Source organism: Melanotaenia boesemani, chromosome 10 (assembly GCF_017639745.1).
Source record: "Melanotaenia boesemani isolate fMelBoe1 chromosome 10, fMelBoe1.pri, whole genome shotgun sequence".
In the NCBI taxonomy this organism is placed as follows: domain Eukaryota; kingdom Metazoa; phylum Chordata; class Actinopteri; order Atheriniformes; family Melanotaeniidae; genus Melanotaenia; species Melanotaenia boesemani.
Window position 1 is genome coordinate 18,013,397 of NC_055691.1, and position 23,811 is coordinate 18,037,207.

Below are 23,811 nucleotides of genomic sequence, written 5' to 3' on the forward strand. Positions count from 1 at the left end.
TTTTGTCTGCTGCAGATGTTTCCTGATGTTTTACAGAGTTAAAGTTCAACAAAATGAAACAGGATCAGTTTGGTTGAGCTCTAGTTGCCTTTCTCTAAGATGAAATAACTTGTGCAGGTTAGTAGCTTACTGAGTTTTCCCACCATACTTCCTCTTTGGCTGGGATGTGGAAGTTTGTTGAGTGGGTAGAGCACGATGGAAACATCTGTGTTGTGCTGAGCGTTTATGTTTTGTGTCAAATTTGATCCATGGATCCGAACGTCTCTCATGTTGCCGTTCAGGTTTTTTGATTAATTGATCTTGACCTCTGACAGTCTGTCATTTACTCTGAAATCTGATTATTGGTTGAAATGACTAAATTGACTTATTTCTAATGTTTTATTTTCTGTTAAATCTGTCCTGTTACATCTGATATCTGCTGGATGTAATTTTAAGTGTCAGCTAAATAGTATTCAACAGTAGAGGGGAAAAAATTTCTTTATTTTATTTTATTTTATTATTTTGCTGTATTCTATGCCTAATCTGCTTTAACATGGGTCAGATATTCAATTTATTAACCCAAAGCGATCAATTGCCTGTCCTGGTACTCTGTCCTGGCGCCGGGACTGCAATGCAACGAATGTTTAAATGCTCAGAGTTTAATACTGAAGATAAAATAAAAGTCACAGCCTAAGATTTGATCTGAGACTTGTTTGTCTCAACAACTCCAAACCAGGCAATCATATTATTAAATCCTACTCTGCTCAAAAATAATATTTTCAAACCCCTTGTTTTAGGTAGTTTAAGTTTAAGAGGTCATTGAGGTGAATAGCAGTTCATGTACTTTTCCACGTGAACAACATCCTGCTCACTGACGTGTATGTGTTTTCCTTTATGGCTTCATCTTTACTTCCAATCTTTGCTGCTTTGACCTCAGTCCTCCTGTTCCTCCCCCTGATCATCCTATCCACAGGTTTGCTGGCAGGACGGTGACCAGCGGCAGCTTGGTGCTGGTCACTGTCGCAACCAAAGAGGAAGGTGCCGCTCAGCTGACAGTCAACTGTGAGAAAATGGTGATCGGCACCATGTTGGTGAAGGACATCCTTCTTGCTCTAACACAGTGATCAAGCTTTGAACTACGCCGCCTCACTCCAGCCGCCTCACTCCAGCCGCCTCACAGATATCGTCCTTAACTCGTCACTATCCCGTTTCCTGTGTTCCCCTACAGGCCGTATCAGAGGAAGCTTCCGGTGCTTTGTGTTAAATAACCCAAAATGTAGAAATTATTTCTAGAAATATGTCCTCCATCTATGAAGAGCTGATGGTTCACTGATCATTTGTTATCAGGAATTTGAAGATTATTTTTTTTAAACAGTAATTCGACTTAAATGATAATAATGAAGTTTCCCACCAGAGCTTGTGATCTTTCTAAGTATTTGCTCAGATGTCACAGAGATTGAATGAACTAAAATATCCTCAAATGACATGCAAAAGAGTCTGTCACACTCTGTTAGGTTATTAAACCAAAAGACGTTAAACTGTTAGGCTTCACATGGATTTCTCTTTAATGTCATGTCTGTCTAGATTACAAAAACATACATACATACATACATACATTCCTGTGACTAAAAACACTTCTAACTTATGTCACATGATAAAAATTAAACCATCTCTATGACAAATGAGCAGGTACATCTGCTTAAGAAAAAGCTTCGGAAGCATGATTCTCTATCAGAACTAAAGTAATTTTACTGTGATGTTAACATGAAGGTGATAAATGATAAAAAAAATACTAACAAGCTCATTAATTTGAACAATGTCCAATTTTAAGAAAAAAAAAAACCTTTTAAAACATCAAAGCTTCATTCATATATTTTAACAAAAATCTGATTTTATGTTTTTACTCACAAGACTGCTTAAAGCTGTGGATGCAGTTAAAATAAGTATACAGTATATCCCCTTAAAACAGATTTGTAGATATAAAAAAAAAGGTTTAAAAATAAGTATATTTCAACATGAGTCATTCAAGGATACCACAGTTGGACAGCTTACTCCAGCATATCACTGCTTTTTGGTACAGCAACTTGTTTTACAGTTCTACTACATGGTGTGGTGTCATGTATGAAAGTAATATTTCTGGGTGTTGGCCTTAAAAAATATGAACTAGCTGCTTTTAAATATTTAAAATTGAACTTGAAATCTTTACAAAGCATATTGAAACCAGCACTCTAAAAACAAGTCTACCAGTGTTGCGTGTAATCTAATTTCTCCTTATTGGAAGATTACCCAAACACACCTACAACAACAAATGAGTTAGTCCACCTCTAGTCCCTAAAAGTACCACATTCTGCCATATTTATGAAATATAATGTAACAGGTTAATGAGTGAGCATTAAACAGGCTAATTCAGCTACTTTTAGACAGTCAAGTTAGCAGTTTACTTCTGTTTTGACTCTGTGTTTAGCTAACTAGCTAACTTGCTGTTAGCTTTAGCTGACTATGGTGTCATTCTTATTTGACCTTTGACAACATAGAGTAAAACTTTTATGAAAAATGTTTGTGAAAAATTGGTTGGAATCAAGTTGCCTTTACATAAACTCACAGTAGTCTAAATTCTGGAATTCAACTTTTTCTTTCATTTTTACATTTTTTATTTATTTTTTGGCCGTTCATACATTTCTGTAAGCTTTTTCTTACATGGTCAATTTATTTTAATGCAGATGAAGATTTTGTTTTGTTGTTTTCAGGTCAGAAGTCTTTCAGCTTTCTTCTTATGAACCATCATATGTCAACCAGCTGTACATTTCTGAAATTATCTGTCATTTATACTGATGGAAAATGTAGCAGTCAGGTATACAAGGAGCATATTAAAATAAGACTTAAGCAGTTGTTGAGGAACTTTATTTACAGTTTAAAACCTGTTTTTTGTCTGCCATTGAACCTGACACAACAGCACAATCATAATGAGAAATGTAAAGATGAAGAAATCATACACTGATTGTAAACATCCAACAAAGAAGAGCCTGCTTTCACAGAAACCACTGGGGGAAAATCATAACTCATGTCTGGTCATTCTTTTGATCTGCAGCGACTTTCAAATATCCAGAATACGCTTTATCATACCCTGTGTGTGGTTGTGAAATGTAATCCTGAGGAAGTTTATTTATTGTACAAATAAAAGTGCAAATGAAATAATGTGTATCGTGTTATAATCTGCTGATCAACCACATATGTTCACTTTAATTACTGAAGAAACAGTAAATATTTAACACTGTCAGAGAAATGGAAACCTGCTGTATTTATCATCTTGGACACACATCTGTGTCTAGCTTGACATCTGATCTGACACCACGGCTACGTTCAGACTGCAGAACTTAATGCTCAATTCTGATTCTTTCTGAGATAATTTTGTTGTGGGATAGACTGGCTACCTGTTCAGGTTGTACCCTGCCTTTTGCCTCATAATTGCTTCAAATTTGATTATTTAAATTTGATTGCCATTTTAACAGTCTTTTACCTTGTTGACCCACATGTGCAGAAGCTGCTGTAGTACCTAAAGCTCAAAGGTTTCTCACTTCACATACCATTCTCCATTCAGAGACACTATAATAAAAATGGTTGCACAATTATGGTAGTTGTCATGTGTTTGGACCCACAACAAGTAGTTATAGTGTATTCTAAGAGAATAAAACTATTTTAGGGAAGTGATTCAATACTAATAGAAAAAGCTTTAAATTATATACTAACATTTTTCTGTTATTAACCTTTGACTTAGTTACACATTGCACCTTTAAATCAGAGTTTTAGCAGCTGTTTAGCCAGACATTAACAAGAAGGGATCAATAGACACATTTTAAGCCAAACTTTATTTGTCCTGATTTTTCCATCAGCTGCAGGTTCAGAGTTCAGAAGGACATTTAATCAATGCTGTCACCCCTTTATTTATTTGGTTATGTGTCAAATGCTAAAAACAGGTCTCCAGCTTTCATAATCAAAATAAAAACACCATAATGGCACATTTAGTTGATATTACATTTGTACCTCAGTTAAGTTTATTTTGCACTGAAGTATTTTTATGTTTTCTTGGGACTTTAACTCCGGAACAGGAACCAAATCTTTGTGCATCAGTGTTGAGTAAAAGCTCAGTGAGTGCAGGTGATCTGACACAGAAAACACTCTGATCAACCAGATTTTTTATTTAAAGAAAACACTTTATAAAAACATGACGGGATTAAAATTCCATTAGGGTTTTCAAGTTAAAATGATTGTAAACGAAAATGTGTATCTTTGGTTTTACACTGGAATGAACCAAACGTGTGTGATCCAGTTTGTGCAGCAAAATGACAGTAAATCTAAAATCTTCAACTTAAGTGTACAGAATCAGCACTTCTTAAAAAAAAATCAGCTATGTAAAAACAAACATTTAATTCTGTGTTTAAATTGACATTAGTGTCAATTAGAAGAGCTTTGCTAGTCTGAGTCTTAAAAACAATAATAAAAAAAAGCTCTTTAGGCTGAAATAATAGTGTAAAACATGATCTTTGTAAAGTGATGCACATGAGCTGTTTTTTTTTTCTTGCCATATTTTAATAAAACATCAGACATGGCACATCATCACATCTCTCATGATGCTTTTCTGTGGCAAAAACAAAAATCAAATAACTTAAGAAAACTTCAATAATAATTTTTGCCAAGTTGAAACTTTTTAAAGTTTTCTTGACAAATATTTCAATCCTTCACTTCACATAGCTGACTTGCACATCTGTCTCTGACTTCCTGTCTCAAACTTCTTGGAAGGCATAGAGATCAAAATGACTTTTTTTTTTTTATTATTATTACTTTTTTTTACCATTTTTGCTCATTGGCATTTTAAATGAGGCAGCATAAGGCACAGAGAGATGGCAGAAAATACTTGAAATGTTACAAATGTAAAGGTTCTGAGAACTTTAAAGGTGGCAGACCCCCCCAACCTGCTTCCACGAGGATGTCTAGATCACGTTTTTTGATTGGCTTCTTTGTCTAAAATAAATATGAGTAATTAAGTGAGCTCTGCCTGTCTGGTTTGTGGGAGCAGAAGAGCCACCAGTCCTCCGGTCAGCAGCAGGGCTGACACCACCAGGATGGGAATGGCACAGTTTGTGTCTACCAACTTTCCAAAGGCGATGTTTCCCATGATAGCTGCCACTCGCCCCACTCCTGTGAAGAAACCAAGAGCAGAAGACCTGAAAGAAAACAAGCCGGAGATGAAGCTGTGTGAGCTCATGTGGTTGCAGAGACCTATTTTACTCATTTTAAAGATACATTTTGGTTAATTAGGAAAAGACTTCTAAACTGAAATTGTTTTACTTAATGCAATTTATATAATGTAACTAAGTTTTGAGAGGAGTTACCGTAGCTGGGTCGGATAGAGCTCAGTCCCCACCACATCCAGGGCGTTCCAGGCGATCACAGAAACCCCGCTGAAGACGCAGGACAGGCCCAGACTCTGAGTTTTGGTCTGAACCATGTAGATAAGGAAGACGCTCAAACTGGACACCATCAGACTGCCGGCTGGAGGACACAACAAACAAGGTGACGAATGTTTTCCAGCATTTGTTCATGATTCATTATTACTTATTTTAATATGAAGGAATGAAACAGTCATTTATTAAAAAGCAGAGAGTGATTACTCCACTGCAAATGTTCATGACTGAATGAAAAGTAGAGCTCAGAGAAAGGCTGCAAAAGCAAAACAATGCTTGAAATGAAATTGGAGACGGTAAATGATGCTGCATGGGAGGAAGACTCACAAAGCAGTGCCTTTCCTCCTGTGCTGTCCATCATGAGGATGGTGAAGATGTTGCCTGGTAGGTTCGACGCGGCGATGACGAAGCCTTCGATGTACACTGTGGAGTGAGAGACACAAGAAGGTAAGGATGTAATTTTGTAATTTAATGTTGATTAAATAACTAAAGTTAACTGAAAAAAACTCAACTTTCAGATCTATAAATCAGAGGCTCTGGATTAGTTGGTGATGGTTTTGGCCTCTGCAGAGTCACATGGAACTTGTCTTATAGTAGTATCTGATACTCAAGGCTTGTTGTCCTATTTGCAAAATATTTAAAGAAAAAAGAAAAAAAAAGGCGCATCTGAAGGTACAACTCCTGTTTTAAATAACAGTTTAACTAGATCAGCCTTTTAACACCCACACAGAATAATAAAGGAATTAAAGGTCAGATCAGAGCAACATGATCCATGCTGATGTGCAGTAATGTGTTTGCTAGTTAGCAGCACTCACTGTGTGTATGTTGGAATATACCTGATTACTTTACACACCATCAACATGGTCACAAACTTGAATTTACGCTTCTAAAACTGATGCTTCCACCAATAATTTCATTTTTTTTTTTTTAAAGTTTAACGTCTCTTATGCAGATCATTTTTAGATGCATCAGCCAGACTTTGTTAAACTGTTGCAGGGATGTACAGTCATAGATGCTGTTTCACTTTCCCTCATTTCAGCCAGAAAAAATTGGAAATAATTGCATTTGCAATCCAACTGGTTAGGATATGGAAAACAAGCTAATTATAAAACACTGGTGATGTGACTTTCTTTCCCAACAGTTAATCATGGGGCCATATTGTAAACACTGATTTATCTATGAGCTTTTTGCATAAATGCTGCAATGTGATTAGATGAATGAAGAAGTCGAGATCCATATCAACATGGCAGTATGTCGCCAACTTGTGACCGTACCATCTGAAAGTTGCAGCTGTAGATTCAAGAATCTACGTTTTTCTAATCTTCTATTGAACAGATTTGGTGAGTCTGTGTGAATTGTTGGCTGATTATTTGTGTTAAGAAGCAATTGAATGGGTGTACCTCATAAAGTGACCAGTATGTGTATAATTTGTCTTGATCATCCCTTCACCATCCTCCTGGGCTAATTTCAATGCAGAGTCATGAAGGAGTTTTAATCAGTAAACACGTCTTATTTCAATATCAAAGATTTCTTTGGGTTTAACAACCATTTCGATCTTTGTTTTTAAACAGTACTGTTAAAGGAAAATTTTCCAGATGGTAATCTAATCTGAAAAAAGCGCAAAAGCAGGTTGTGTTGAAATAAATATTAATATATAAATAAGAAGCATGCCATTTAAAAGTGTGACAATCATTAGTGTTTTTTCTGTGTTCCGTCCTTCAATCTCACTGGATCACCCAGGAGCATCTGTACTGTGACAAAATGGGAAGATGTGATACCTTCATCCGAGCTGTTGACATGTTGTCATTCTCTGCATCTGTGTGTATAAATGATGCTCTGTACAACATTACAGGGTCTTCTCCTTGTGCAGACATCTTGGCTGAATAAAATTGTCATTTTAAATTCTCACCTCAGTGTCCAGTTCTGTTTGCAGAAATTTTTTTTATTATGCCGGAAACCCACCTGCAGTTTTGACTGGGTAGCAGCTCTGGTTGTGGAGTGGAGACGGGAGGGACAGGTTGGCACATGGCGAGCCGCCATTTTCAATTCTGGCAAATAACTCAGGGAACCACATCCACAGACCATAGTAGCTACACACAAGAAGAAAGGAGGACAGTAGTTGTGTTTTTTAGTCACAGTGATAAACATTAACAAACTAAAGTGTCTTCTGTCATAAAGAAAAAACCCCAGAGCATTTTTGCTGTTAATTAACATATCTGGTTATTAAAGATAACATTCTTCTGCTGTTTTCGCTGTTTTAAAACTACAGACAACTAATGAAAATGAATTATCACAGAACAATCTAACACTTAGATTAGGGCTGGGCGATATGAACCAAATCTTATATCTCGATATTTTTTACCAGAATCACGATATACGATATATATCTCGATATATATATATTTTTTTATCAAGTAACCAAAGAGGCAGCTCTAATTTACAGCCTTCAATGCTAAAAAAACTTTTATTATGGATCAGCAGCACATGTGCATATTAAACAGCTGGCTGAAATTAAAGTACCTTTATATTAAATTAAATACTCCTAAAACAAAATAAATTAAAAATACTTTTCAATATCCATAATAAAAATACAGCTTTGCAAAATGCAAAAGAAAAGATGCTTTTAACTCAGAACAAGCTATCTTGATATAAACAATATTCCCTCCTTCTATTTTGAATCTGATAAAGTCTCGATACATTTAAAAATCTCGATATATTGCCCAGCCCTAACGTGTAGAAGAACTCCTGTTTCAGGACAGAGAGATTAACTTAAGTGGGACTGAAGTGCAGACACCAGGATGGTGTTTCTCACCCAAAGGAGATGCAATAGAAGATGATGAGCAGGGTGAAGCTTCTGGTTTTGAGAGGACCACCAAACATCTGCTTGATAGGCACAAAACCCTGAAATGAAGCAAAGGAAATTATTTATAATCGACAGTAATAATAATCAAATAAAGGAGTTTTTCTTATTGCAGATTTGCCCAAACGCCAAAATCACACACATTGGTTGGTTATCTATTTCATGTGCAGGTTAAGTCAATTATATGATGTTTACAGTGTTCTGGAACATTTGCTTTTATACTTACATTTTAATTATGTAATTAAAAAAAAAAAAAAAAGAAGTTTCAAGCCTAAACCTGCATCTAAGTGGCACCAAAGGGAGGAGTCAAGCAAACCTTTTTCAAAATTCTGGTGAGACATTTTGCTTGTGAACCTTGAGCTCGGATTTCCTCCAACTCCCCTCTTTGCTTGGAGCTTGTGCACAGGCTGAATTCCTTGAAGAGAAATCCAGATGAGTCATTCTTACAGTAGATGAATATGCTGAGAAGGAGGAAATGTTCACAGAAGGTGAAGAAACCATATGCAAACTGTTTACAGAGATTACACAAACCACTTCTTCTTTTGTTTCCCCTTAATCATTTTTATCTTTGTCAAGTGTTATGATTTTGTATTTTTTGTCTCATTTGTTTGTTTTTATATTTTTTTTTTCCTTGTGTGGGGTGTTTCATAAAAAGTATACACTTGGTGTGTCAAAGAAATTACATTAACCCTTGTTCCTCCACAGGTCCAACAATAACTTTTTCCCTTTTTGTTCCTTTCTGATTCCTTTATTTTTAGTAATTAAAATATAACAGAAAGAAGGAAAATGTTTGAGGGACTTTTTCTAATTGTACTTTTTTTTAAAAAAAATCAAATACTCTGTAAGGTCCACTTAAATGCCAACGAGTAGTACTTGTATGCTGCATACCGATAAAGTTTTGTCTTTTCCTTTCATGTTCAGATCAAACATCAGTCTGAAGACATGGATTGCCTCTTTCTCCCGACCAGCCTGTTAAAAGGCAAAATGACAGAATAAAACATCTCAAAGATGACTCAGAAAAAAAGGACCCCACTAACCAAGCACTAGTTTGCCCTTTCAATACCTCCATGAGGAACTTTGGGCTCTCAGGCATGAGCAGCCTGAAGAGGAGAGCTGAGGTGATGCTGGGAACTGAACACAGCACCACAAACACCCTCCAGCTCTGGAAGTCCAGAGCTCCCAAAGAGACATGTGCCCAAGTTTTGGGAATCACCATCCAGGCCAGACCTGCAGACAAAGCAACATCTTTTATTATTCTAGACTTTTATTTAATTGATCCTGCATGGAAATTTAGTTCTTTAACTCCATAAATCCTTGTGTTTGTTTTGCATCAAAACCAACATTTTTCAGGGCAAGTAACAGTAGAATTTAGTGGTGATCAAGAGCTTTATATTCTGTTAAATCTTTATGTCTATTTTTTTGTTTGGACAAAAAATATTGAGATTTAAGTGGATTAGGTGGTCTGCAATGTCTCCAGTCTGATCCTGGTAGAACTTCAGTGGCACGTTTATCTCTCTCTGCCTCATGCCATTTCCCCTGTCAGAATCTTACCATCAAATAAACACAAAAAAACACAATAAAAAATAAACAAATATGAGAAAACCTGAAAATTTCTCCAGAATTCAGATTGGTAGCTCAGAAAATAAGCTGTTCTGCCTCAGTTGGTTCGTGGGTCATGAAGTAAAAAATAATAAGATGCTCAAATTGTGACTAAAAAGAGAGATGAAGCAAAATCTGATGATAAAATGCAAAATATTGTTCAGCTGGGGGCCTTGCAGGAAAGGATAATACAGTGAAGAGATTTAAGATGCTTTCACAAATGCATGAGACCTGAAATAATCTAGAAATGTTCCAGAGTGGTGGAAGCATGTGCAAGCATAAATATTCCCATCATTTGAACTGGACCTTCAGATGTGATTTTACACGTAAAATCTACAAAACATCTGTGAATGAGACAGCATGTGAACGTAGAAGAGTATTTACTCCCCATGTGCACATTAATAAAAGAGTTGCTCTGTCCTATCTGCTGACATGTATGCGGCTTTCTGTTTGCTATTATGGACACAGACATGCATCGTGTCCTGGCTCCTGCATGCTAAGTCCAGACCAAACTGCCCACATTTTCTCCTGAAAATCCCTTCATGTGCAAAAACAACTTAACTGATACCACAGGGCCCTGGAATGAAAAATAATTACATGGAGCTTTAATGGAAAACAGTCATTTTTCATTTTAACACTTGCTTTGTGTTTTTTCTGCTATGATGAGTCAATACACCTGCGGTCTTTATGACTAAACTTTGATAACACCCTGCAGGCTGCATGTATGATAACAAACCCATCAGAAAAGCATAGTAACACATGAACCAGTGAAGTCAGACTTTCTATATCCCACTTTATCCTGCAACTTCTTGGTATTCTCCTTCCCACCTGCAGCCAAGATATTTCCCGCCATCCAGAAGGTGGCCAGGGCGCTGATCATCGCACCTCTCTTCAAACGAGGCATAAACTCTGAGAAGTAGGAGAAGATGACAGGGATCGACCCGCCAACCCTACAAAAGAGCATGACACGTGAAATTTGAACTCTCTTTATGTTTGCAGAGAAAGGATGCAGTATAAGGCTGTCTCACACACTTCCACTGATCAGTTTAAGTCCATGTAGATATACAAATATAATAAACAATCCTCTGCTAACCCAATGCCACTGATGAACCGCAGCAGCAGGAAGAGCCAGAACCACGGGGCCAGGCTGGCCAGACCTCCAAACAGTCCGTTGACCGTTAGGGAGACAACCAGGACCTGGCGACGCCCCCTCTGGTCAGCAAGATATCCCCACATGTAGCCACCCACCATCATTCCTAAAAAGAAGAAACCGTATGTAAAACCACACTAGTTTGTCCTTAAAAGTATATTTTTCACTTTGAACTTATTTTCTTGTTAAAAAATATGCAAAACTTTTCAGGAAGTTCAGACACTCTCATATCTCAGTCAGAGAAAAGTATAACTTAACTTGGTGCTGAAATCAGGACAAATTGAGACTTCCTGCTCTGCCCAATGGTTATATATACACGTTACACCTATTACTATTGGTGTTCAGATAATACCAATTCACAAATATAACTGTCTAGCTTAAGAAGCCATTGGATTAAAACCTTCTTTTCAGTATCATGAGCATGCATGAGGACAATGGGCAACAGTGGAGGGGAAAAACTGAACCAGGCTCAAAAACTGTGGTCATCTGGAATATATATACACACAATATCCACTGTTGTAGATATAAATGTTATAACCTGGTCCTTATTATGTGTTTAAGAGAAAAAAATCAATTTTCCAAAATACCGAATTTTAGCGAAAGTGTATGTTAATAAAGGATGACATTCAAACAATAACAGAGGTTTGGGGGAGGCGGGGGCATATGTGTTTAGAAAAAAGTGTCATTCACAATGAGAAGGAGCCTCAGTTTGCTTGTTTAGTGAGAACATCAACCTGAGGTGCTGAGATTTTAAATTACTGTAATATACTGTATGTCAAACAAAGCAGTAAATTGTGATTGAGAGGATAAAAACTACAGAGATTGTCGTTTCTGCTTGAAACTGTTAATCAATTTGACAAATGAGTGATTATTTTGGATGGTTGGGGTGGAAATGATTCACCAAGGAAAATGCTGGCGGTGAGTAGACCCATGTTGGAGGAGCTGAGCTGCAGATCGCAGCGCGCCGTCGGCAGGAGAAAGGATACACTAAGAATCTCCACGGCATCGCTGGCATTGGCCCAGCCACACACGACCAGCAGCAGCCAGTGGAATAAACCAAAACCTGAGGGCAAAAACCAGAACAATGACAGAAGTTATCCATGACACACTGAGACTTTGAAGGTTTTTGTTTTTTTCTTCAAAATTCCTCCCATATGAGGAGTCTGTAATATTATACATCCAGCTGAAGTCAGTAAAATCTACATAAAAAAAAAATCAAATAAATAAGTAGATTATCTTAAAATCTAAAAAAGGAATATTTCAATCTATAGATAAATACCAACATAAATACATGTATATTACTATTATTTTATTAAATAATAATTTATTGTTATAATTAAAAATCTAAAAATATGAAAGACTATCCCAATCTATATATGTATATATATATGTATATATATAACAAATAAGTAAATGAATATATACATATTGCAGAAACAAATATTTTCCAAGCCAATCTTAGATAAAATCATATAAACTGTTTATTTGGTACGTTGACCTTTACAAACATAAAACATGAGTACTTTGTTTAAACAAATGAGACATATTCCAATACTGAAAACAAAACAGGATGAACAAAGTTTATTTTCTGATGAAGAACAGCAACATAAATAATTCAGATCACCTGCTTCTTCCACTGCTTCCTCATAAGTAAGTTTTTTAATGTTCCCACAAGCATCAAGCGGGATTACTGATGTCCTTCTGTCAAAAATCACTTCACCTGAGAAACAACAACACAAAAAACATGTCAAGAAAACAAAACAAAAACAGAAATTGGGGGGGGGATCATCCTTCTTCATAATTTTCGTTGCGGATAGAGATGTCAAATCACTGTGATGAAAAGTAAAGTATTTCTTTCTGAAAGGTAGAGGAAGGAAGTTTAGTCCTTTCTGCAGACACACCACACTTTTGTAATCCAGTTACTTAAGTGATGGAGAGGGGTTTACCTTCATCTGAGTCCAGCACGCTCGGATCCAGGTGATCTCTGGTGAGAAGAGGCTGCCTCACCTCCACATCTCCGGTGTGCATGTGACGGGACATTCTCCTAAAAGTCGGATGTCTCTAATATGGACACTGAGCTGTGGGCAGGTTAGCTAACTTCAATTGGACCGCTACCTCACAACTACCGCTGCATCGGTCGCATGACTGCCAAGCCTGTCAGCTAGCTAACGTCGAAGCTAACCTGCCAAGAAGAAGGAGGACCAGGAAGTAAAAGGACAGCAGTAGCTTGCACGTCCCGAGCGGCGTCTCTCCCCTGCTGGTCTATTTGGTTTACTTTAGCAACGTCGAGGTGAATTACCACCACAGCGTGTCACGGTGCTTTGGCCTCAGCGGGGGCAACGTTAGCAGCTAACTCAAGGAGACACGTCTGTCTGTGCGAGTGTGAGCGCAGAGCAGAGGAGGTAACATTTACCTCCCGTTGTGTGTGCGTGTGTGTGCTTTTTTTCTTAAAAAAAAAAAGGACCGAAGATGGCGACCAGTTCAGAGCGTAGTCCTCCTCCTTTCCCCGATTCAGAGGACCAAGATATGCTGGAGTCTGAAGAAGTCGGAGGCCGAGACAGTGATGAAGACGACGGGGAGGACCTTTTTATAAGTGCAGTATGTGTCAATGGAGTTTAGGCTAATTCCAAGCTAGCTATCCCGCCTCTGATTTCGCTAATTGATATCAACTCACTGCACAGCAGGGTAACTGCTAGTTGGCTAGTTGGCACTTTGTGTAAAAGTTTTGAGAGGTGTTGACAAATATTTATGAAGTTTAATAGCACTGAAAACATTAGCAAACACTGCTGGCACAAACTATATTTGGTATGTAAGACTTGTAGCATTTTTTTTACTGTCACTTAGATTACCAGTGTAGTTTTTAAATGCACAAACTGTACTATTTCCACGCTGTCACTTGACTGCCCCCCAAATCAGCGTTTTTTAGTGTTTCAGCACTGCAAACGCCCTAGTTAAAGTCTTCCTGGAAATTGTATTGTGCAACCACACTCGCAGTAATGAGGTTTCCAAACCAGGTCATATCCAAACTTTCCGTTTTGGTTAATATGGGGGTGTTTTCTGTGCAGAGTGCATCCTCCACTCCCACCAAATATGAATTAGGATCTTTAGACACCCCTCAGGCCATGTACGAGTAAAGGCAGCAGCTGTGTAATGAGCTTTTTATGGTTTGGCTTTCTGGCTTTAAAGTTGACATAGTTTGGAAATAATTTGTAATATTTGCATTTTTATTAGTGGGTTAATATTGAAATTCAGCCTCTTTTTTTTCCCCCAATGAGGATTTACAAGCTGGCTCAGGCAGCCTCCTGTCATGTGAGTACGCTGTGGTCACGTGGTCAGAACCCGGATGTTTTCGCACAGTCAAAGTTCACAGGAGAGTTTGGAAAGTTGCTGCCTCTTGATTTTTTAGAGCCTGACTCTCTGATGCAAAGAGGACATTAGTCAGCATTTACAGATGTTACAGTTAACATGGCTGACCTATGCTGAGTCCTCTCCATGCAAAAAAGTCCAATCATTAAGCTGCTTTTATTATTCAGAATGAATTGTTTTAATAGAATATTTATTTTAGTGTTGCTCAACATAATCAGCAACTACACTTAAAACCTGCGACAGCACATCGCATCCCAATTTCTCTCTTTAAAAAAAACGTGTTTGCTACAGATGAGAAATATTTTAAATGTTTTCTTTTTCTGAGATGGCATCAAAAGCTGCAGCTTCTCAATCAGGTCTCAACAAAACCTAAATATTTCAACCATATAAAAACTAGGATTTAAGTCAGAACTGTTGCGTTTCTTTGAGTGCACCCTTGCCAACTACATGTTTATGAACTATTCTCTGATGAACCTATTTCCAAGCATGACCAAATGTTCTTGATTTCCTTTTGTTGTTCTTTCCTCAAAAAGTCCTTACTCATTGAGTTTAAAGAGTATTTCCGATTGGTAGCCTGAAAATATGTGGAACATTTTGTTCCTAGCCCTTATCTTGTCCCTAACCCTTATCCCACATGAAGTGGTTCTTGTAAGGGTTCCCTTCAGAGGTTTGGCTAAAATTCAGCTAAATAATAACACCCATTTGAGGACAAATATCCTGCAAAAAGTAACCAAAGACCTTTTTAAAATCATAATGTGTTTGACTATTTTTAATCTACTTAACTCCTGACAGCATAAAGCTAGATGCATGTAACGTAGAATATGTTCCACTTAATTAAATTAATTAAATTATTGTAGTTCTATATTCAGATAACACATTCTGAATGGAAATAAATGTATAATAATTCTACCCCTTCTTTTCTCCAGAGCAATACTCCTCTTACCAAAAAGGACACTACAGAAACACCTGCCAGTCGATCCAGTGACATCATGAGTGGTCTTTTAGTTGAGCCTCTCAGCAGCCAAACGGAAATCAAAGCAGCGGATGAGTTTGTGGGCGAGCCATCTGAAGATTTTGAAGATCTGACGAACAACGTAACTGTCACCGCTGAAAGTGCCGTAGCGACTGAAATCCCTTTAGATGAGCCCTTGGATGATTTTGTTGACATTCTGCAAAGTGAAACTGAAGCTCAAAGAGAGGAAGATGTTGCTGTAGAAGCAGAAATTGATAAAGCTGAAGTCACCAGCGATGTTACTGATCCACCTGCTAATGAGAAAACAGGAAGTGATGCTGAACAGAAAACGGCTTCCACTGCTCCGATCATTGACCTCAGCGCAGGCTTGTTAGCCGGTGACACACAACAGCCGCCCGTCAGTGATAAAATCGCCAACCCTCTGGTCGACCTCCTCAGTGATGCTCCATCCATCGCCGCTGATGCCAAAAAACCCAGCGGGGCGGTGCTCGACCTGTTTGAGGATGACGGGAGTGATATTTTCATGGGACCACAGCAAACTAAATCTGCTAAGCAGCCTCAGAAAAGCCTCTTCGGTGAAGCTGACGAGGATCTGTTCGGTGAGCCGCTGGGAGCCATTGCAAAGAAAAGCACCAGTAAAGAGCCAAAGGAGAAATCTGCCACATCCAAAGCTGCTGCTGCTGTTTCTACAAGGGGGCCTCTGCAAGATGGTAACCCCACAGAAACGGCGGACATCTTCACCGAGGAAGCCGTCAACACTGTGCCAAGTTTCAGAAACACCAGCACTGTCAACTCCAAGACTAACGGAGTCCAATCTGAAGAGGAGGCAGACATATTTGCTGGTAGTTAAACCACTTTTATTTTGTAGTTAAATTTTCTCTTTACTCACAGTATTTGACCTCATCCATTGGAGTATTTTTATTATCACAGGTTCATGTTAAGAATTGGTCTCTGCACCCAGTAAAGTTTGGATTGTTTAAAAAAGAGCTACGACATGATTATAAAGGAGCTTTAGAAAGATTAGCTTAAACACTCAGGTGTTATGAGTTTTATTGGATATGTTTGCTCAAGATATTTCAATTTTGCTTTAGGAGGAGATTTATTAGAGCTGTTTTACAATTAAATTTCCTGTTTGTGTTCCTCCCAGTTTGCCAAAGTTTTTATCCCCTGTGAATATGGCTGTCTGTAAGGGTAGAAGACATAAACACTGATGAATAACAGTAGCAATAAAACCTTGAGTTGAGCCAAGGACAAGCCACCATATAAAATAAAAACTGGATGTTTCATTACACATTATCGCCTTAGTCATTTTTTCTTTTTCTGTCAAACAGAAGCCACTGTGGAGCTTTCCCTCGACAGTCCGCGAAACGACAGAAAGAAGGAGGCGGCGGCCAAACCGTCTGCTTCTGCCCCCGCCGCCCTCTCAGCAGCTGCCAGCCTGGCCAAGCCACAGTCTGCTGCCTTGGAAGAGGTATAAACACAGACACCTACACACAGCCAGAGGGAAATTCTTAATGGGACTACAACAAGCTGCATCCAGGATTCCAGGGATTTGAAATTTGAAATTTATTTAATGAAAAAACCTCTTGAGATGCAACATCTCGTTTTCAAGGGGCTCCATTTGCCATCTCTGATCATGATTGGTGGCGCTGGTTGAGAATTCAATGAATCAAATGCACCAGTTTTCACTTCCTGTTTAATATTTGTTTCAGTTGGAAGAAGAGGAAGAAGAGGAACTGGATGATACATTTGACATCTCTGTCTCAGTGAAAGACCCTGAAAAAATAGGTGAAGCTTTTATTCTGTTGCTAATTAAAATAAAAGCTAGTTTCTGGATTTTTTTATTTTTATTTATTTTTTTGGCATTGGTTGTAAACATCAAGAACACAGAAGATATTTAGTAAAGTCTGAGGAAGTATTTGATTTTCTTTTCTGTTTTCCAGGTGACGGTATGAATGCCTACATGGCCTATAAAGTATCCACACAGGTAAACACCCACCAGTATACATCATTTTACTCAACCTGGTGTTCTTTTTTTAATTAAAAGCAAACTTTCTTTAAAAAAATACTTTGATAAGGAAGACAACAGTTTGCATGAAATCTTCTCTTCAATTCACTCCCCCATCCTGAACATGTGTGGGGTCGGGGGTGACAGTAGAGAAACAGGCAGTCAAAACCTCCAGCAAAACCTATCATGAAGGGTGGCCATCTCCCTGGACTGGTTGGGGGTGGAGAGGGCAGAATTGTAACTCTAAGCCAGAGAAGGTGCCCAGTTCAATGGTTCATAAACCTTAATTACGACTTAAATAAAATGATGCCTAAGGGTCACCAAGCCAGTCCTAAGAAGAAGCTTTTACCAAAAAAGAAAGTTTGAAGCCTGAAGCAGAGACTGGGACCTGGTTCCACAGAGAGGCCTGATAACTGAAGGCTCTACCTGCCATTTTGCTCTTAGAACCCAATTAAAATAAAGAAGCTAATATTAGAGAAATGTGATCTCTGCTGCTAATTAGCTGACAAAATTCAGTGTCGGAGAGAAGAAGTTTTGGTACATGAAAACGATGAAGTTTATCTTCATATCAACATATAAATCTGCCTTTTTCAGACCACACTGTCCATGTTTCGCAATAAGACGTTTACAGTGAGGCGACGCTTCAGCGACTTCCTGGGCCTCTATGAGAAGCTTTCTGAAAAACATGGACCAAATGGATTAATTGTGCCTCCGCCCCCAGAGAAAAGCATCCTGGGTAAAGCTGACCAGCTCTCCTCTCATCTCCTATTTATTTTTGTTTACATTTGTAAAATGTGAGCTTTTGCAATCAGCCGTGAGAATAAAAGTTGTCCTACACAGGGATGACAAAGGTGAAGGTGGGAAAGGAAGATTCCTCATCTGCAGACTTTGTGGAGAGAAGAAGAGGTGCTTTGGAGAGGTAAGAGAAGGAGAACCAGTGAATGGATAAAGATTGTGGCACATCTACAGGTTTGGGAAAAACAACTAAGTGTGTTTATAAAATCTGGTGTTTCAATCCCTATAAAAGTCCAACTAAAATGTTGAAACTTGTGTATGAGAAGGAAGATTTAATTCTTTTTTTTATGTTTTCACAGATATCTCCAGAGGGTGGTGAATCATCCGTCGCTTCTCCAAGACCCTGATGTCAGAGAGTTTCTAGAGAAAGAGGAGGTAAGCCACATTTATTTAGTTTCTTTTTTCTTTTTTTTGCCTGAGTTACTGTGACTGCAACTTTCCCGTTCAGATGATGCTTTTAGTCTTCAAATAATCCCTCTGTGTTTTTAAGGTGTTACTCCATGTTTGGTTTAGTTTGTTTGTTTTTTCTTTTGGAGTGTGATCTGATGATGTTGTCATACGTGTCTTCAGTTGCCCAGAGCAGTGAGCACCCAGGCTCTGAGCGGCGCCGGCTTCCTCAAAATGATCAACAAGGCGACGGATGCTGTCAGTAAAATGACCATCAAGATGAACGAGTCAGATGTGGTGAGTTCTTCTTTCCCCAGTTTAGTTAAAAGCACAAAGTTTAATAAAAATAAAGTGTGAAGCAAAACTTAGTTTCATATTGTTTATGCCTTGTATTGATTTCTTTCTCTGTGCAACTTTGTAAAACTCGGGTTTTACTAATATTATTGACAATGTTTGAAGCTGTCTTGGAAATGAATATTTACCTGTGCTGAGTTGTTTATGGGGTTCATAACTTAGATTTTTCTATTAGTAATTCATAAAAATCTGAATTAATACTGATCTTGAGTTGATCAGTGATCCAGTTGAAGTGTTGCAAAGCAGCCTTTAACCCAGCTTCCATTCTTTATTTCACAGACTGAAACTGTATATGTGAGATGTTTTGGTGAAGGTAACTAAAAGGCTGTTTGCAATGGAATCTTGTGTTTTGTTTCTCAGACACATCGGTGGGATTTAAAACCCACTTTGATGTTTGTGCCTTACTCACAGTGTGTTTTTGCTGCAGTGGTTCGAGGAGAAGCTGCAGGAGGTGGAGTCTGCTGACCAGCAGTTCAGGAAGCTCCATGCGCTGGTCGAATCTCTGGTCGTTCACAGAAAAGGTTCATTCTTCTCTCTTCTGTTGTCACGTAACACTTCTTCACTATCAGCTGATTGTGGTTATATTTGATCATTTTGATTCATTATTAAGATTTTATTTCTGATAATTGGTCATTGATTCTCCTCATTGGATAATTCAAAAGCCAAAAATCACACCTTCATTTAAGAATATTGTTAAAAAAAAGGTGTGAAATTTGAATTCCTACCCTTCTACAAAATTTAATATCTATTTAAATGTTTTTTCGATTGTATCAACATCATTTTTGTTCTTCTTCCAGAGTTGTCTCTGAACACAGCGAGCTTTGCCAAAAGCGCCGCCATGCTGGGCAGCGCAGAGGACAACACAGCTCTGTCCCGCGCTCTCTCCCAGCTGGCAGAGGTGGAGGACAAGATGGAGCAGTTACACCAGGACCAGGCTGCAAATGACACCTTCAGCTTTGCAGAACTGATAGCAGATTACATCCGCCTGCTGGGAGCCGTCAGGGTACGCAATTTGTTAAGCAAAGTACCTGTTTGCTGCTGTTCTGGAAAAATAAGTTACAGCTGCAGGCTGTGAAACTAGTAGGCAAATATAAACATGAACATAACTGTGGGGCCTGCAGGGGTCTTTTGATCACCGGATGAAGGCGTGGCAGCGCTGGCAGGATGCTCAGTCTATGCTGCAGAAGAAGAGGGAGACCGAGGCCAAGCTGCTTTGGGCCAACAAGCCGGATAAGCTGCAGCTGGCCAAGGAGGAGATTGCTGAGGTACAGCACAGGCCAAAAACAACACTATGAGAACTGTTTTCAATGAGATTAATTTCTTCTTTGTGCCATCGCTTGATTTTACTGTAAACATGTTTCTTCTTCCACTTCTCTTTTCAGTGGGAGACCAAAGTGACTCAGTATGAGAGAGAATTTGACAGGGTTTCTGCAACTGTGCGCAAGGAGGTCGTCCGTTTTGAGGTACTGATCTTCATCCTTGTTGCATCAGAAGTTGCTTAAGAGCTGAAAATGAACCTTTTTTTTAAAAAAATATCTCTTACAGAAAGAAAAGACTAAGAATTTCAAAAGACAGATAATCAAGTACTTGGAGTGTTTGCTTCAGTCTCAGCAACAGGTGAGTGTCTCGAGTCAAACATGGATACGCAACAGTTGCACAGTTACTGTTTGGCAAACCAGTCAAGAGTCCAAGGAAAAAATGTTTAGAAATGTCTAAATCCCCAGAGTCCCACAGCCGCCTTTGAGAAAAAGGTGGAACAGTGGAAAAAATAAATTTAAAATGGAATGAAATGTTTTACAAATATAACAAATAAGACATAGATGTGCTTTTTGACCAGAGTTGCTCCAGTGCTGCTGTTGTCAGCAGATGGATCTCTTAATATCACCAGTGTAGTTTTTAGAAACTGTTTTAAACAACAGCTGTGCTCTGCAGCGCTGACTGGAGTTTTACTGTAGTAACTGGTCTCCAGAACTCTGCCCCTCTGCCCCGTCCCCTAATGGAAGCAGTTATTTGCTCTGGACTCTCCACATAGCACCTTGTGTATAAAATATTCAAAGGTCTTAATTAAGATCAGGGTTTTTTTTTTTTTGTTTTTTTTTTTTGTTTATGTGCGACTTTTCCTGACTCATTTAATATTCTGTTTATTTCTCATCCAATCCCACCTGATTTTCTTTTTTTTTCTCTTCTCTCTCTCCAGCTGATAAAGTACTGGGAGGCTTTCTTACCAGAAGCAAAAGCAATCGCCTAATTCCTCGAGCACCAGCCCTCTGGATGACAAAACAGGCTGCCTTCTTCTTAAACACTTTACCTCTTTTGCCTTTAAACCAAGGAAAATGTGTGCATTGAAAAGGGAGATACAATCAACCTCTTTTTTTTTTTTGTTGTTGTTTTTGTAATCACCTTTAACATATAGCTCTGTATTCTATTGTATCAATAATTGTATATTTTCATTTAACTTTCACAGATATGTTCTTATTAGAGTAAGAAGAGTTTGCATATACAAAGATGTGGACAAATTAAAAGAAGAAAAGTGTAGGTGAATAAGTCCCTTAATTTTCACAAGAGAGGGGAAATGAGTCGATACTCTCAGGATTTTCTCCCTTGTGTGATCAGGAGTTCCTCACATCAGCGTCGGTTGGTTGTTTATGACACAGCTGCTCTCAGTAGATGTTTCCAGGGACCCAGATGAGGAAGGTGACCAAGAGTCTCACTTTTTCTTATCATTATTGAGTCAAAGGGATTAAAATAGCAGTTAAAAACATTTTTGAGCACTTCTACAAGCTGGTTTCACTCTTTTTTTTTTTCCCATTTTATTCAGAATTAAAGTAGTGTTGAGGGGGATGGGTGTTCACCTTGATAAGGGGCATTAGAGGGATTTCCAGGAGTCAAAGGTGGCATTTTGGGGCATGTATGCAGAGTTAATGTTTTTGATGGGCTTTCAGTCGTCATGCAAAGTTTTTGTCTGTGCCTTTAAGACGGTGTTTGGGAGAAACAGACAGGCTTGTGCAGCACAGAGGCTTTTGATATGAGTCCATCAGCCACGCTGAGATCATGTACCATGGTTGTTTTCACTTTTAAAGCTCTTTCTTGCCTAAATCTGCTCTTCCTACAATTAGGCGGCCTTGTATGAAAATCTACTTCACAGTTAAACAGGAAATCATGTCAGAACCTGTATTTTCATTTTTCAAAATTGCATTATTCTGTAATTAATGCCGTGCAGTCTGTCAGTGAGCGCTTTCAGCTCTACTGTCTGCAGCAACTGAGGAAAAATATAGTAAATGCTGACATGTGTGGATTAACCAATTCAAGCGAGTACAAGTCTCAGCTTTATGCTGTAGTTATGAGTTGAAAGCAGCCCGATTTAGTCTGTTCTGGAAGTGTGGTTTGCAGCGACATGTAAGAATAATGGAGCTGCAGCTAACTTGCTTTAAATGTGCATTTGTCTCCCAAAGAGGTGATCGGTCTAAAAGTCTGAAGATAATGTTTAATAGTGACCCTTTTTTTTCACTTCTGGTAGTGAAAAGGTTTTGGCCCATGTTGTTCAGTGTTTTTTGCAGTTCTGAGTCGTCTTTACAAGAAGCTACCGATGCCAACGTGGGGTCTGTAAGATGCTGCTGAATGCAGAGACAGGACAGCTGCATTTCACTGTTCTTTGGCACATGGACCAGATCGTAGACCAGATGCAGATAGAAAACCTGGATTCAGAAACACAGTTCATGATTTTGGGGTTAAGTTTCATAATAATAATAATAATAATTAAAGAAAAATGTAGTCTTTAAAACAAACATTTCATGTTTTCAGAAGAGGATTGAAGGTTTCTTCGCTGTCTAAGGGATGAATTAGTCCACATTTGGTCAGTTTTTGTCTGTTTTTTAATCTGGATCTGGTCTAAGGTGATATAGTTGCATAAAAAACACACACAAAAGCAGTGAAATCAGCCTTTACTTTTTTCCCCAAATGCCAGTCAGAAGCTACAAATCTGTAGTCAGTTTCTTTCATTTTTGCATGTCATTTTATTTCAAATGGTTTGCACCTGTGCACGCTGTAGTAGAAGCAGTTTCTGAATTTAACCCTAAACATAAAGGACAGGAAATGTGACACACCTTGAAGAGTAAGATCCCAGATGTAAACAGCTGTTGGCTTCAGATTCTTCCACAGTTGAGTTTAAGAATGTTAGGAGGAAGAAAATTCATTTAACACATTTGTTAGACCTCTAAGAGGAACATCGATCTTTGTTTACATGAAGTATCCACATGGCTTCTTTCATTTACGTTGATAAGAGTACAAACCAGCAGAAGGTGAACCAGTGAATGTTTGGGATTTTTACTTGAACAACACAAATGATCAAATAGATGATTGATTTCTTTCTGTTTCATCGTGAAGCAGGGCTACCAGTGATATCACATAAATAGGTAACAGTTTAAAAGCATCAGATCTGTGTCCATGATGCAGACTTGAGCTTTGATGCCATATAATAAACAAAAAGAGGATGTTGTGAAACAAAGTTGTCCTTTTAAGCCTGTTTGAAACTGTAACAAACCCTGCGTCATAGCTGCCATCCCTCTAGTTACAGCTTTAATGTCACATTTGCACACATGGAGGTTTTCGTCCTTGAGGCATTCTTTAACTCGCAAACTTTTTTCCCTTCTTAATGGATGCATACATGTTTTTAACCGTTGTTTCAGCATCACATTGTTAAAGATGGATATTTGTGCAGCCTCGTGTGCAGTCTGTCACCACTTGTGAAAGTGCAGAGCAACGTTCAGTGTCATTTCTTTTAAAATCAATAAAAGTTGCACTGTTTACACTTGGAAATTTCTCAAAGATGTGAACTTTGTGTCTTATTTCTCTACTTAAGTCCCTTTCTCAGTCACTGTG

At 38.3% G+C, this 23,811-nt stretch overlaps 3 protein-coding genes across 13 annotated transcripts in view; 2 read left to right on the forward strand and 1 right to left on the reverse strand.

Annotated features, from left to right (window-relative positions):
* Window positions 1-1,648, forward strand: part of LOC121647450 (AP-3 complex subunit beta-2) — a 51,793-nt gene extending 50,145 nt beyond the window's left edge. For 6 of the 9 annotated variants that reach the window (XM_041996891.1, XM_041996890.1, XM_041996893.1 and 3 more), the window contains one exon: window positions 917-1,648. In XM_041996891.1, the coding sequence (XP_041852825.1) occupies window positions 917-1,103 (187 nt within the window). In that variant the 3' untranslated portion in view covers window positions 1,104-1,648. The remainder of the gene's footprint in view (window positions 1-916) is intronic. The other 3 variants (XM_041996894.1, XM_041996895.1, XM_041996888.1) reach the window with 1 other exon arrangement.
* Window positions 1,649-4,731: 3,083 nt separating this feature from the next.
* sv2 (synaptic vesicle glycoprotein 2) lies at window positions 4,732-13,129 on the reverse strand. 2 transcript variants are annotated; one of them, XM_041997775.1, is made up of 13 exons: window positions 12,997-13,129; window positions 12,675-12,770; window positions 11,952-12,113; window positions 10,994-11,156; window positions 10,729-10,850; window positions 9,365-9,528; window positions 9,190-9,270; window positions 8,618-8,716; window positions 8,254-8,342; window positions 7,404-7,531; window positions 5,769-5,864; window positions 5,370-5,529; window positions 4,732-5,175 (listed from the first exon to the last, which is right to left on the reverse strand). In XM_041997775.1, the coding sequence occupies exons 1-13, from the start codon at window positions 13,088-13,090 to the stop codon at window positions 4,968-4,970; spliced, it is 1,662 nt and encodes a 553-aa protein (XP_041853709.1). In that variant the 5' UTR covers window positions 13,091-13,129; the 3' UTR covers window positions 4,732-4,967. The 2 variants fall into 2 exon arrangements, with proteins under 2 accessions (XP_041853709.1, XP_041853710.1); XM_041997776.1 differs by having other exon boundaries at window positions 4,732-5,201.
* A 251-nt stretch (window positions 13,130-13,380) lies between these two features.
* snx1a (sorting nexin 1a) lies at window positions 13,381-23,736 on the forward strand. 2 transcript variants are annotated; one of them, XM_041997773.1, is made up of 15 exons: window positions 13,381-13,452; window positions 15,343-16,231; window positions 16,721-16,860; window positions 17,102-17,177; window positions 17,333-17,376; window positions 17,992-18,133; window positions 18,238-18,316; window positions 18,492-18,567; window positions 18,763-18,876; window positions 19,361-19,454; window positions 19,731-19,936; window positions 20,055-20,198; window positions 20,316-20,396; window positions 20,479-20,550; window positions 21,131-23,736. In XM_041997773.1, the coding sequence occupies exons 2-15, from the start codon at window positions 15,406-15,408 to the stop codon at window positions 21,179-21,181; spliced, it is 2,145 nt and encodes a 714-aa protein (XP_041853707.1). In that variant the 5' UTR covers window positions 13,381-13,452; window positions 15,343-15,405; the 3' UTR covers window positions 21,182-23,736. The 2 variants fall into 2 exon arrangements, with proteins under 2 accessions (XP_041853707.1, XP_041853706.1); XM_041997772.1 differs by lacking the exon at window positions 13,381-13,452 and adding an exon at window positions 13,465-13,648.
* The last annotated feature ends 75 nt before the right edge of the window (window positions 23,737-23,811 follow it).

Coding starts and splice junctions, on each gene's coding strand:
- snx1a (XM_041997772.1), top strand. CDS start 13,520: ATGGCGACCAGTTCAGAGCGTAGTCCTCCTCCTTTCCCCGATTCAGAG. Junction 16,861..17,101: donor AGTCTGCTGCCTTGGAAGAG/GTATAAACACAG, acceptor TATTTGTTTCAG/TTGGAAGAAGAGGAAGAAGA. Junction 18,877..19,360: donor AGATGAACGAGTCAGATGTG/GTGAGTTCTTCT, acceptor TTTTTGCTGCAG/TGGTTCGAGGAGAAGCTGCA.
- sv2 (XM_041997775.1), bottom strand. CDS start 13,090: ATGTCCCGTCACATGCACACCGGAGATGTGGAGGTGAGGCAGCCTCTT. Junction 11,157..11,951: donor CACCGCCAGCATTTTCCTTG/GTGAATCATTTC, acceptor TCTTCTTTTTAG/GAATGATGGTGGGTGGCTAC. Junction 5,865..7,403: donor CTACCCAGTCAAAACTGCAG/GTGGGTTTCCGG, acceptor CTCACTCCACAG/TGTACATCGAAGGCTTCGTC.